Raw genomic sequence first — 14,138 nt, forward strand, 5'->3', positions numbered from 1 at the left:
CTTTTGGGGATAATGGATATGTTCATCTTGATTATGGTGATGGTTTCATGGATATATACAAATATCAGAACATATCAAACTGTATACTTTAGATATGTGGAATTTATTGTATGCCAAATTATATCTACAAAAGATGTTTTTAAAATATGGATGTTACATGAATAGTAATCTACTTTGGTTTAGCTGGTTTCCTGCAAGGAATCAAGTATGTTAAAGATTTATTCGGCAACAGAGAAGATTCTCCAGCAAGAAAAATAAGAGTCAATTTTGAGAAAACTTACCTGATGATAATGATGTGTGGTCTGTATCAAATGCATATACATGTTGTATACAAAGTTTGCCATCTGGGGCATATTCTTTATTATCTGTACTTCATGAGACGGTCTCTCTCCATTCTAGAAGATGGCAAAAAGAAAGTTAAGTATTATCACTTATATGTGGAAATCTAAAATATGACACAAATGAACTTATCCACGAGACAGAAACAGACTCAGAGACATAGAGAACAGATTTGTGGTTGCCGGGGGGGGGGGGGGTGGGTGGGTAAGGGAGGTATGGATTGGGAGTTTGGGATTAGCAGATGCAAACTATCATGTATAGAATGGATAAACAACAAGGTCCTACTGTATAGCACAGGGAGCTATATTCAATATCCTGTGATAAACCATAATGGAAAAGAGTATGAAAAAGAGTGTATATTTGTATAACTCAATCACTTCCTGTACATCAGAAACTAACGCAGCATTGTAAATCAACTATACATCAATAAAATAAATTTAAAAAAAAAAGAAAAAGAAAGTTAAGTATAGAGTGAAAGACACTGAAAGCTAACACTTCAACAGAAGCCCATGTCGCCATCTTATGTATGAACACTATTTGACTATTAGGGTTTGGAGGAAATAAGAACAGTAAGAGGACATTAAGATGTAAGTGTTAGAGTCGAATAAGGATTTCATGAAGAGAAGTGATTCAATTTAAATTTAGAAAAGGCAGAGATGAGGAGAGAGCTAAGAGTCACTAGCTTTTAATATAATTTCAAGTTGGTAAGTAAAACATGAGTTTTGGTCTACTAACTAATGTAGAAGAATTCATAACAAATAAGCAATCATTTGAATAGAAAGAAACCATCAACATGGTCTCAAGTAGTGGTCTCCAATACCACATACGCTCCAAAGGCAAGTCTCAAGACTATTCACAAAGAAAATATTAAAATTATTCTTCCCATTTATGTTTTTCTAAAAAATAAGAAGCTATCATTTATTATTACTTAATATATAGACTGTTAGTCATGAGGGTTAATATTTGCCAGTTTTCTTTTTTTGGCCATGCCATGCTGCTTGTGGGATCTTAGTTCCCCAACCAGGGATCAAACCTGTGCCCCCTGCTGTGGAAGCGTGAAGTCCTAACCACTGGATCCCCAGTGAATTCGGGCAAGATTTTTTTTTCTTTACTAATAAAGCGTATGGTCAAAAATGTTGGCAAATAGTAGTTTAAGGTGTAAACTTTGTAGTACCCATCAGAACCATGTGGGGAAAGTGTTAAATAACAGAGGCCTGGGCTGTAGCCCCCCAGTGATTTCGATTCAGTAGGTCTGAGGGAGAACGAGGTGATTCTGATGCAGTAGCTTCTGACAACAACCCGAGAAACACCACTCTATCGGGGTAGGTAAAGTGGTAAAGCAAATGAAGAAAACAGAAAATGTGCACTTCTTCTAAACCATCTGAGAATAAAGATTAAGAACTTTCCTATTTAAAGTCAATTGTAAAATTTTTATAAAGTCTCATCCTATCTTACTGTACAATTCAGAAAATCATAGAGGTAAAAAACATATCAAGAAAAAGGATTTCACCTTAAAGTGACAAATTATTTAAAGCACATAAAGTTAGAAATATTTAGTACATTAAATAGCATTTCTCAGAATTAAGCAGGACGGCGGTATTGCACATAAGCAGGTGTTCTTTGGACGGTGGTCACTTCCTGTAACGGTCACAACTTCTGTGTGCAAAGACTGCCATGCTGTTACAACTACGGAATATTGCCTTTAAAGCATGGAAGTCTTTCTGTTTGTTTGTATTTGCATATTTTCTGGCGGCTTTGCTGGGAGCAGCCTCTCCTGAGATTCAGGGCTGCGCAGTCCTCCTCACCCCTCACACTGTCTCCTGAGCAGAGGATGGGGAGATGCTCCCAGCCCTCAGCCCCCAGGGCTTGAGTCCATGGTACTGCCCAGAGCACCACTTTCCAAACCTTCTGTTCCTTGGTATTGCCTCCAGGTGTGTCTGCAGCCCTTGGCTAGGAAGCACCTGGAGAGTGTGTTAAACCTGAAGACACCTAGCCTCTGCCCCAGACCTCTCATCAGCAATGTGCCTGATTAATAATCAGTCCACAAAAGATTGAGAACCTCATAGCTATAGGACTGTGTCCAGACCTCAGAGCCTGACACTCAAGGCTGCACATGGCCCCACCCCATTGTATCGTTCCATCCTTTCCCTTCTATTCCACCACAGCAGCATTTCTTTTATTTAAAGGAAAAAAAACAATTAAAAAAAAGTTCTTAACATTATTACAAAACAAACACACAGAATTTAACTTTATTATTTTTTTTAAAGAGGGGTGGGTGGAATTCCCTGGCAGTCCAGTGGTTAGGACTCTATGCTCTCATTGCCGAGGGCCTGGGTTCAATCCCTGGTCAGGGAACTAATCCTGCAAGCCACACAAGTGAGGCCAAAAAATGAAAAAATAAAAAAAAATTTTTAAAAATAAAAAAAAGAGAGGTGGGGAAAAGAAATATACTGTGAACATTTAAGACAGTTTTATTTAAAATTCAATGGATCTCCAAGACATTTCATTAAATGAAAAACACAAAGCCCAAAAGTCTATAGTATGCTGACCTTCATGTAAGAAAGAAAACAACGTAAGAAAATAAAGTTACCTGCTCCTTTGTGCAAAAGTAAGGCTAAGCCAGAAACTGAAGGGATAATGTTACCTCTGGGAGCTGAGGGTGGGAAAGGGAAGAAAGAAGGGGAGATAGGAGATGGGTAGCAGGGATGAGGAGAGAGTGGCACTTCTGAGTTAAGTGTTTGTGCTATTCCCTGACACCTTCCCTCAGAATGCAAGCTTCTTGAGGGTTCTCCAAGAGTTAAACCAGTTATTACTCTGTTATCAAGTAATTAGTTAAGTTCTCCTTACAAAGCTGAAGAGAGGCAGTATAGTATGATGATGATTAACATGGACTCTGGAGTCAGGCTGTCTGGGTTTTTAAATCTTGGACTCTCCATCTACTCAGATGTGTGGCTTAACTACTTAACTTCTCGGAGCCCCAGTTTCCAACATATGGAAAGTGAGGTTAATAAGAAAACCTATTGAACAGGGCTGTTACTGAGATGAAATGAGATCATGTATGTAATGTAACATTTATTGAGTACTCACCATGTATCAGGCTATTAGCTTTGACATACATTATTTTATTTCCTATTAGTAACCTGTTCAATAGGTTTTATTAACCCCATTTTCCATATGTTGGAGACTGGATCAGAGAAGTTGCCTGATATGTGGTGAGTACTCAGTAAATGTTAGCTGGTATTATTTTTACATAGAAAATATTAATTCAGTTCCTTAGTGTAAGGAGCACTCTAAACCAGTGTTCAGATGATTTATGTGATGATGCTCTTTGCTAATGTGGTCACCTGTAGGCTTACCTTTCTACTGGTTGGGAAAGGTTCTGTTGGAATTATATGCAAATGAAGTGGGCGGGCTGTGAGCTGGCTGAAAGCTGGAGTTAGTTCAAAACAGTTTTGGAAGAGGGATACTCTGGCGAAGATATAAAGTCCAAGTCTGGCTCTAGACATGGCCACCACTAAGCGACGGACATCCCTTTGAGAAACAAATAGAATGAATTAAAACATATCAAGATTAGTAACATATTTATGCAGGCTTTTATTTTTAAAACATATTCCACTAAATATTCCTGTTAAGCTGTGGCAATAAAGAGTTAAGCTTCTTAAAAACTTAAGAGAATAAACATTAATCAATGCTATGTAACTAGTTAGCCAAGTAAGAAGTTAATGCTTTATTACCAATTTCTATGTTTTTTTTGCGGGGAGAGGGTGGGGAGAATCACAAAATAACCAATGACTGATTAAAAAGGTGTAAGTTGCTATACTAGTATTACAATACAGTTCGGTTGTCAGTTACCAATTTACTGTATCACCACCATTGAGTCAATTCAAACCAGCCCTTGCTCCATTTCACCTACCAAATTCCCATGCTCTGTCAAGGTTAATGGGTCAAATTTTACTTACTAGATAACTCTTACCATACTGTTTTATACTTATTTATAATAATAATTACAAACAGAAATACAGTATGACGAATGATATAACATAATAATACCATCTCTTATTCACGCATTTACTCTAGTACCTACGCCCAATGGCTGGACTATACTAGGTCTCAGTGTTCACATAAACAGTAATAAAAATGCCAAAATGCATGAGCCAGCTATACATGTAGCTGTCTATCTGATGAACGATAGCAGTTTTCTTTATCTTTCAGAAAGAATATGTTCTTAAAACTTTATCTGAATTTACTTGAATCAAATGAACTTATTTCCAAAACAGAAACAGACTTAGAGAATGAACTTATGGTTACCAGGGGGGAAGTGGGGTGGGGAGGGATAGACTGGGAGTTTGGGATTGACATGTACACACTGCTGTATTTAAAACAGATAACCAACAAGGACCATGTAAAAAAGAAAAAAAAAATTACAAAAGAGTGGCTATGTGTAAAAGGAAAAAAAAATTATAAAAGAGTGGCTATGTAAGTTTAATTTCACTTCACTATTAGTTAGAATGTGTTTTAGTAAGAAAATATAGTTTTGGTTTCAAATACAGAGGACAGCTTGTTTTCTTGAGATGCTCAGATGGCTATTTAAATTTGTGAGTATTCTACAAAAGAGAAGACTTTCATGAATAATAATAAAATCTGGTACAGTCATCCCTAACTCCTGAAAGAAAGTGTTAAAAGAGTGTTACAGAGGTCAAATGTTACAAAGATCATATAATAACCAGACAGAGAATCGGGAACTGGAATATTTATCAAATGGCTTTTCTTTGTCTCTGCATAATGCAAGATATTTGGGGAATATCTCTAATTCAGCCTCATTTTCTATTGTGTTTTATGGCCTTGATAAGGATCTAGTTTCCCTTATCAGGAGGGACTGTGCAACATCATATATAATAGCAGTTATGTTGAGGGGGTATCCCCACCTCCCAGCAACCCAAACTAAGAGAAGTTCATTTAGGTATGAGGAGAAAGCATACCCATTTGCAGGAGCTTTGAGGAATTTCTACATTTGTGACACCCTGGATTCACGAAGGAAATGTCACCTTCTAGGTCACTGCAGGCCAAGTTGTTTTTACTTCCTCCACATCCCTTAGAAGCCCGAGGGGTCACGCTATAGGTGGGTGGTTCCAAAACTAGTAACTGGATGTACAATGCTGGAAATACTTAGCATGAGTTCTCACCTAAGTATTATAAACTTAATAAAAACACTGTTAAAACAATGTTGTCAGGGAAAAAGGTGGGGAGGGCATGGTGGAAGGAGGTGACCTAAGCCGTTGTTTTCATCGTAATCCCTGTATTATGATATTCAGTTCTCCCTTTCTCATCCAGAAGGCTCTATCTCTAGGCAGAGCAGTGACAATGAACCTGTTCCTCTGAGGAACTTTTCCCTCCAGTCCTTAGTACTGTAGGACAGTTAAGTGGCTCTACTAAGCTCGATCTCCACTGTACATGAGGAGAGTTAGACTAAAATCTTCTGCAGAATCAAATGTAGGTATTTTCCAAGGACATGTTTAATGTCTCCTCCACTGGATTCTAAGCTCCATGCGGACAGAGATAATGAATGTTAGATTTACTACTATATATCAAGAACCCATCACATTGCCAAATAATAGAAGGATCTGAGAACATCTGTTAAATGAATGAGCAAACACTATAAACATAACAAACTACCAGGGAAAAAAAGCAAAGGGTGGCAGCATGAAAAGCCAGGGTTCCTTGGAGCTGTATCTTGAAACCAGGGCAATGAGAACTACCACCTTCTTTCACAGTCCCCAGAAGATGGCTGGACAGAAACAGCACTGTTAAACAACAAGCCATCACTCTGATAGAGCCCCTACAAGGAGACAACACAGGAAAGTTACAGTTTCACTGCTTTGCTCTGAACAAGTCACAAGCATTTCTATTTGTAGCTGGGCTATTCAAGTCAGTAGGGACAAGAACAATGAATGTTGGAAAAGGAACCAGAAATGTCTCACTACTCTAGCTTCTAAACAGCTCCACAGTGTCCTAAAACAGGTCTCTGGAACTGACGCTCAGTAGCCTGGCTCCTAAACAATCACCTGATTAGTCTATCCTGGATGAAAAAAAGATGTGGGTAAAAGAAGAAAGGCAGGCACTTGGGAAAATGGCTTAGCAGTTTCTTAAAGGGTTAAACACAGAGTTACTATATGACCCAGCAATTCCACTCCAAGGTCTACACCCAAGAGAAAGGAAAACATACTTCCACACAAAACTTGTACATGAATGCTCACAACAGCATTAGTCCTAATAGCCAAAAAGTAGAAACAACCCAAGTGTCCACCAACTGATGAATGGATAAATAAAAAGTAAAAAATTCACACAACAAATAATGAAATATTATTTAGCAATTAAAAGTAATGAAGTACTGACATATGCTACAACATGGATGAATCTTGAACACATTATGCTAAGTGATTTCATTTATATGAAGCGTCCAGAATAGGCAAATCTATAGACATATAGTAGAATAGTGGTTGCCAAGGGCTTAGGGGAGAGGGGAGGGGAGTAACTGCTGACAGGTATAGGGTGATAAAAATGTTCTAAAATCGTGAAGATAGCTGCATAACTATGAATATACTAAAAATCATTGAACTGTACACTTAAAATAGGTGAATGGTATGGTATGTGAATTATATCCCAATAAAGCTATTAGTAAAAAGAGAAATATGGAAGAAAGTAGGTTTCCTTGGTCTCTTGAGACTTGAAAAACAAAATATTTTACTACTTCCTAGAAAAAGAAAGATATGAAAGATTGTATCTACAAACCAAAAACTTCTATAAGGAGTTTGATAAAATTCTAGCTAAGATACCTAACCTATCTGGATAGTTGAATTGTAAATCATAGGTCAATTGACTTTTTCCCCTCTATGATTTAATAACACTACCACCACCACCAGCAGCCCCCGAAGAAGAAGGTAGACTTTCAAAAGGGGAGTTTGGCAAATACAAAGAAGACTAATTTATCTGGATAAAGAAAATTTAGATATGTAAGACAACAATGAGATCAGGTTCTTTTTTAAGCCTTCATTTATAAGCATTTTATTATCATCTTTCTCTTTATTTTTTTTTAAGTTTCCAGAAGTCAGGTAAAAAACAGCATAGAAATAAAGTCATGGGAATGTGAAAAAGACAAAAAAAAGCACTACAGAGTAAGAAAAAGGGAAGGGGAGGAAGCAGTATTCACGTATTCATACTGTGAGTTTGGGGAAGAGATTTTAATTATGTAAATCATAATGATACCCTATGCAGCAGCAGCTATAAATTTCAATGTGGAAATGAAACCGCTTTTTAGAAAAGTTAGTCTCCAAAACATGTTTGACACTTAAGTAAAAACACACTGTATTTTAGAATGCTACAGTATTGAAACAATTTCTTGAAACATTACATCTTTGTTTACTCTTACGTAAAAGTTATCGGTCTAATGGAACCTGATCACTCTGGGTTAAGCACCAAATAGATCTTGACTTAATGACAACATTATGAGAGCTTGCAGAATTTTCTTTTTATATTCATCAAATAGAATAATAAAATGAACTCTCCTTATAGTTTTGCTAGTAAGTCATATGAGATGAACGTTTATATAAAACTAAATGGCTGCTTTGTAACAAGGAGATATTATTCCCATAAATCCCCAGCACATAAATACATCACAATAAATGATAAAAATATATTACTGTTCGTTTTGACAATTCTTAATCATGGGAGAACAAATGGTTCCTTTATCCTAACACTGAAGCTAAAAGACTGTGTAGGGAAAAGTGAGAAATCCTGTGCAATGCAAAGTTTACTCTTAGACTTTTTACCACTTTACCTCCTTTAATTTCTGACATTAAGTTTCAAACAGACATAGGAGATACATACATACATACATACATATATATTATGATTAAATGCTATCTCTGACTGTTCCTGAAGAGTAAAAAAGTTAAAATTACTAAAACATTTAAGATTCAAAAAATTCAGAAGCAATGGCAATGATTAACTATACAAAGAATATGATACTGCTACAGTCCAACAAAAAGCACCAAAAGTTAATTGATTAAATTTCAACATAAAATTTAAAACTACTTAGCCAGAGAAGCTCAAAATTAAAGCATACAGTAAAGTTCAACACTATTATGAAAATGTTTCCTTACATACCTCAGATGGCCCACTGCCCTGGTTCGTACTAGAGAAAGAAGAATATAATCATTCTGTTGACCTTGAAATCTGTCAACGGTTGTCACCTGAGACCAAAACAAAGGGGGAATATGGTATATTTTCAAAAGCAAAAACTCTAGAGAGATCATTTAAATAAAGTGCTAGAAATAAAAATCTTATCCTTAAAATAATCAATCCTAAAAGAACATGACTATGTACTTGGAATTGAAAGAACAAGTTAATGAACACTATGAAATAAACCATGGTAACCAGATTCGGCTATGTCCCTATGTTATTCACACTTATAGCACTCATCTTGAACTCTGCAGATACCTAAGTAACTATTATATTTGTGGAATTAACAATCTTCCCCCTACTAGACTACTCAGCTCCATGAAAGCAGGGACTGGGGTTCAGCTAATTATATACCTGATAAGCAACATTTTAAATGTACAATTTGATAAATTTTGACAATATATACTCCCAAATAACCACCACCACAATCACAACTTCCATTACCTCAGTCCCTTTTGTCATCAAATCTGTATCCCCCAGCCCCAGGCAACCACTGATCAGCTTTCTGTCACTATAGATTATTTTGTTGCCAGTTCTAGAATTCCATAAAAATGGAATCATAAATTAGAAGTTCATACCTTTTTACTGGTGAATAGTATTCCACTGAACGAATACACTACAATTTGTTTATTCATTCCTTTGTTCACGGAATTTGGGTTGTTTCTAGTTTAGGGCTATTTTGAATAAAGCTGCAATGAATATTCGTGTCCAAATACTTTTGTATAAATACATTTTTATTGCTCTTGGATAAATATCTGGGGGTAAAATTGCTGGACTGTGTGGGTGTTTATAAGAAACTGTCAAACTGTTTTCCAAAGCTGCTGTACACACATTCACTAGCACTGTTCCAGTTCCAGAGTTCTAGTTGCTCCACATCCTTGCCAACACGTGGTATACTGTCAATCTTTATAATTTTAGCCATTCTGTTGGATGTGTAGTGGTGCATCACTGTAGTTTTAATTGCATTTTCCCTGACAACTAGTGATGGTAAGCATTTTTTCATGTGCTTATTGTCCATTTGTATGCTGTCCAATTCATTTGCCAATTCTGTATTGGGTTGTCTATATTTTACAATGACTTTTATAGGAGTTCATATATTCTGGATATAGTCCTTTGCTCTTATGTGTGGATATTATACCTGGAAATTCTGTTGTCATCCTGACCATGTGGAGAGCTTGTCTGAGAACTGGGCTCACAGATTGAGGACAGCAGAGCAGAAAGATGAAATGAACCTTGGTCTTTCATGACATCATTGAGTCACACTGTAACCTAACCTGGAGCCACACTACTTTCATCTTCTTGTTATGAGAGAGAGTAACTTTCCTTATTGTTTAAGTTTTTCTATTACTCATAAATAAAAGGACTCAGACACTGAGGTTCTTCTATTTCTAAACTTCCTATATTTCAAAGTTATTAGTTTCTCATTTTCACTCTCTATATCCCTTATGGAGTGTTCTACAGTGCCTGTTCCTCCCCATTCCTTTTAATTTTGTCTCCATTTCTTTGATTTTGTTTTATTTTCTGCCAGTTCACATTTCATCTCTTCCTGGGTTCTTCAATTTCTCTGTTTTGTAGCCTTCCCTCACAGAAATGCATACTTCATTAAGTATCTTAAAATTCATACCCAAATATGCATTCAAAATTTTCATCTATTCTAGGCCAACATGTTTTCTGGAGAATGTTATCTTGTCAATTAGTTTGTTCGGATGCTCTTTCCCTCATTTATAAATTGAGCTTGTGCTAGTTTCCTTTTCTCCTCTATTTTACCACTGATTAGGCAGGTTTCTCAGATTAGCTATGCACAAGGTTAGGTTAGGGTGAGCAGAACTTTCTTCTAAAGGCTCAGTGATTCTAACAACAGATGGTTCTCTTTTTCACTGTTTCTATAGAGACGGTGTATTTTTTTCAAATATAGCTCATCTGTAGTCTTCTTTGAATCAGCGTGGAACCAGGAAGGCTTCTGCTCACCCCAACACCCATATCCGTTGCTGAATAATAGGGATGTGGCTCTTATACTTCAAAGTACGCCACCACTTTCAGAAAGTGTGCTTTTGCTGGCACTTTCAAGACACTAAATTCTCTTCCCATTTTTTCTTCTTGATCTTAGTCACATGTCCTCTCACTAAAAATGGAATTTGTTTTTTCTTCCTCCCATTTTTCTCTTACTTGTGGATGATTTCCAAGAAAAGGTGAAAGAGCTTTTATATAGCTATGTTCACAGCCAAAGTCCTAATTGCATCATTACTAATACTATATTTATGTTTGTTATTCTTTCTAATTGACAAAATCAAGCATCTTCATTTTTATTTGCAATTACTCCATCATATCACATAAAGAAGTATAAAAAAAATCCTAAGGTCTGAATGTACTTTATGATTTTCCTTTAGCCTCAAGAAAAAACACCCCCCTAAACACACACACAATAAGAAGCAGTACAAATTATACTTCTGTAAGACAAACAAAATTAAAAAATGCTACAATTCCTATTTCTACTATAAAGGACATAAATAATTTCATTAGACATCATTTTACCGACAAAAAGTTTCAGAAGCATTTATTTCTGACTACTGTCAACAAAAATCTTCAATGTGATAGTTGAGACAGATGTTCACAGCAAACTAATAACACTGTCAGAATTGCCAGAGAATGATTTATAGAGTTCCTATTATTTCATTTTCTCACATATTTTAAAAGGAGATAGCAAAGAGACAAGGTAGAACAACATAAATAACTCATAATAAATATAAATCTTTCCATCTTGCCAACAACATGAATAAGAGAACATATTATACTTGTAAAACTACCTTATTTGGTCTTCCAATCAATGGATTGCTCCCGCATCGTCTATTGATGATGTCACGAATAAGATGTTTTTGTCCATTATATGTTGTTAGAATGCTAATCTTGTCAGCAGGGTAACCAAGTAAGCACATGTACATAAAAAGTGCCACTACGTATTCTGCCTCTCCAAGGTTCTGTAATGAAAACATTAATCAGATTGTGTATTTATTTCCCTTTATAGAAAAAACAGTTAACTAGCACAATTTGTTCATTTATCACACCTCAAGAAGTGAACAGTTAATATCTTGGACAAGTGAATACCTCTCATAAAACTGAGCAATAACTTACCCTAAACTAACAACGATAAATAAAAATAGAGTATGTGGTAATTACTTCCCTTTAACATTTGCAATATACTTGCAATACATGGAACAATCATAAAATAAAAGTCACCAACTTAAAGGCTTAATATTTCTGGGACCACAACAATCACAATACAGATCAATAATATCCTGTTACAGTGTACTGCAACTATAGTTATGGAAAGAAATATTAACATAAAGAAGCAAGGTAACTATCTTAGAAGCCAGCAGAAAATCCAGTCTAACATACACATCCAGCAGTACCGTAGTTGGCTCTCAATTTTGACACAATGTTTTTCCTTTTTCCTTCATACTTCTTAGTTTTTTTGTGTGTGTATTATGTTCGTTCTCTTACTAATGGTTGCCACCTCTACCAGACCACTTCAGATGGGAAGAGGATGTGGCCTCAAATTGATCATTCTGGCCTGCTGTGACCTTAGAGGGTCTAGGTAAAGATGGATGGGAAGGAGTTTAAGACCAAGACTTAAATACACTACTTGAGAGTGAGAAAGCATACACAAGGCTGCTTAGTACAGTTCAACAGAGACTAAATTGAAAGTAACAGATGAGAGAAGAAAGTAAAATGAGAACATAAGCATAACATGAAAATCAAAAAAGACAAGAAGCTGGATTTCATGTAAAGGCAACAGGAAAATTACAGGAAGACCTTCAGAAAAATCATTTGTATTCTGGTGACACACAGCTTCAGTTAACTCTTCATCTAAATTTTCTCGTTCTTTGGAAGACAGGAGCCACATGACTGTGTAAATCTTTCCATTTTCTATATTGATAACAAACTACATTTATCTAAGCATCAGCTAATATAGATAAAAGAACAAATCTTTTGGTGCATATGCTGCCAGATCTTTTTGTAGAGATTATCTGTACATATTTCTATATGTATGTTTTGCTTTTTAAAAAGCAAAACGGGATACTATAGATACACTTTGCAAGCTGATTTTTTCATTAATATAGCATAAAAATTCTCCCTGTCAGTAAACCAAGTTATAATGTCACCCTTAGTGGCTATTCAGTATTATATGGAATAGGTAAAAGTGTAATTAAGGTTGTTTCTCCTTTCAAAAATAATTTGCAATAAAAAAAAGATGTGATGAACATTTTAGCATATAAGTCTTTGCAAATTTGTCCATTTTTTAAAGGATAAATTCCTATAAGTGAGAGTATTGCTTTTAATACATACTAACAATATGTTCACCAAATTACTTTCCTACGAGCATTGCATGAATATAGTTTCCCAAACCGAACCCAACAGAGGTGAAAATATATTCCAGTGATTTATACTTGCTACAAATCTATATCTTCTTCTGTGAATTGCATATTCTAGTCCTTATTGCATTTTTCTGTTGGGGGGTTGATTCTTTTATAAGTGATTTTAAAGAGTTCTATACACATCCAGACTTCAACCCATTGTTTTTTTTTTTTTTTTTTAACATCTTTATTGGGGTATAATTGCTTTACAATGGTGTGTTAGTTTCTGCTTTATAACAAAGTGAATCAGTTATACATATACATATGTTCCCATATCTCTTCCCCCTTGTGTCTCCCTCCCTCCCACCAACCCATTGTTTTTTAAAGGCTGAAAATAAATTCTGCTCTCAATCAAGCAATATTTTTCTTTATGATTTTGGTAATGAGCTTAAAAAGGACCTTTCTTACCCCAACATTACATATTCATCATTATTTTCTTCTTTTTTAGTATGTTTATATAAGTTTCTTTTCTTTGGTGTATATATCTTTAATCCATCTGAAATGGAAAATTGTGTGTTGTGTGTGAGGTGGAGATCTAACTTTGCTTTATTTAATGGTTTGTCCAAGTGGTTCAGTAATACTGATTTAGGTAGTAATTCAGCCAGGAAAATGCAAAATAAACTTAAAAGTTTCCTATTTTTTCTTACCTGATAAAAGTAAGGATTAGGCTCAGATTCTCCAACTCCCTGAAAATCTTCAACATTAATGAGCTGGAAGTCATAAAGCAAGCCAGCATTTGCTGTACTAAACTCCGGCAAGAGCTGCACATGGGGTAGGTTTCCTAGATTCTTGTATCGCCAGTTGTAGAGGTTGCACAAGCTTTCAAAGACAAATCCCCCCCAAAACAGGAAATATTAGCACTGTAAATCCCCTTTTAATATATATAAGGGGGTTTCTAAGGGATGGGCTCTTCCTGTTAATTTTCATATTATCCACATTGTGCTCTTTTTAACAATAATGCTTTTGCAACCTTTGTCTCCCTGTAAGTAACCAAATCAGAAGATTGATGATATTACAAGAAATGATAGCTCCATTACGTTCTCTGAGGTAAATGCTACCTTTATTCCTTAAGTAAAAACATCAGGGAAGAGTCTGCACAGTGAAAAAATTTTTGAGGTAACTATGAGAGGGGACCTGTACATTTCATGA

At 35.7% G+C, this 14,138-nt stretch overlaps 1 protein-coding gene across 4 annotated transcripts in view; it reads right to left on the reverse strand.

Annotated features, from left to right (window-relative positions):
• The window catches only part of AQR (aquarius intron-binding spliceosomal factor), a 103,141-nt gene that overhangs the window by 2,936 nt on the left and 86,067 nt on the right, over nt 1–14,138 (reverse strand). For all 4 annotated transcript variants that reach the window (XM_027083807.1, XM_027083806.1, XM_027083808.1 and 1 more), the window contains 5 exons: nt 13,637–13,808; nt 11,382–11,552; nt 8,503–8,588; nt 3,696–3,870; nt 282–395 (listed from right to left, as the gene is read on the reverse strand). In XM_027083807.1, coding sequence (XP_026939608.1) covers nt 282–395; nt 3,696–3,870; nt 8,503–8,588; nt 11,382–11,552; nt 13,637–13,808 — 718 coding nt within the window. The remainder of the gene's footprint in view (nt 1–281; nt 396–3,695; nt 3,871–8,502; nt 8,589–11,381; nt 11,553–13,636; nt 13,809–14,138) is intronic.

This window comes from Aethalodelphis obliquidens, unplaced genomic scaffold (assembly GCF_003676395.1).
Source record: "Aethalodelphis obliquidens isolate GAN/ISIS:26980383/991018 unplaced genomic scaffold, ASM367639v1 scaffold51, whole genome shotgun sequence".
NCBI classification, from domain to species: Eukaryota; Metazoa; Chordata; class Mammalia; order Artiodactyla; family Delphinidae; genus Aethalodelphis; species Aethalodelphis obliquidens.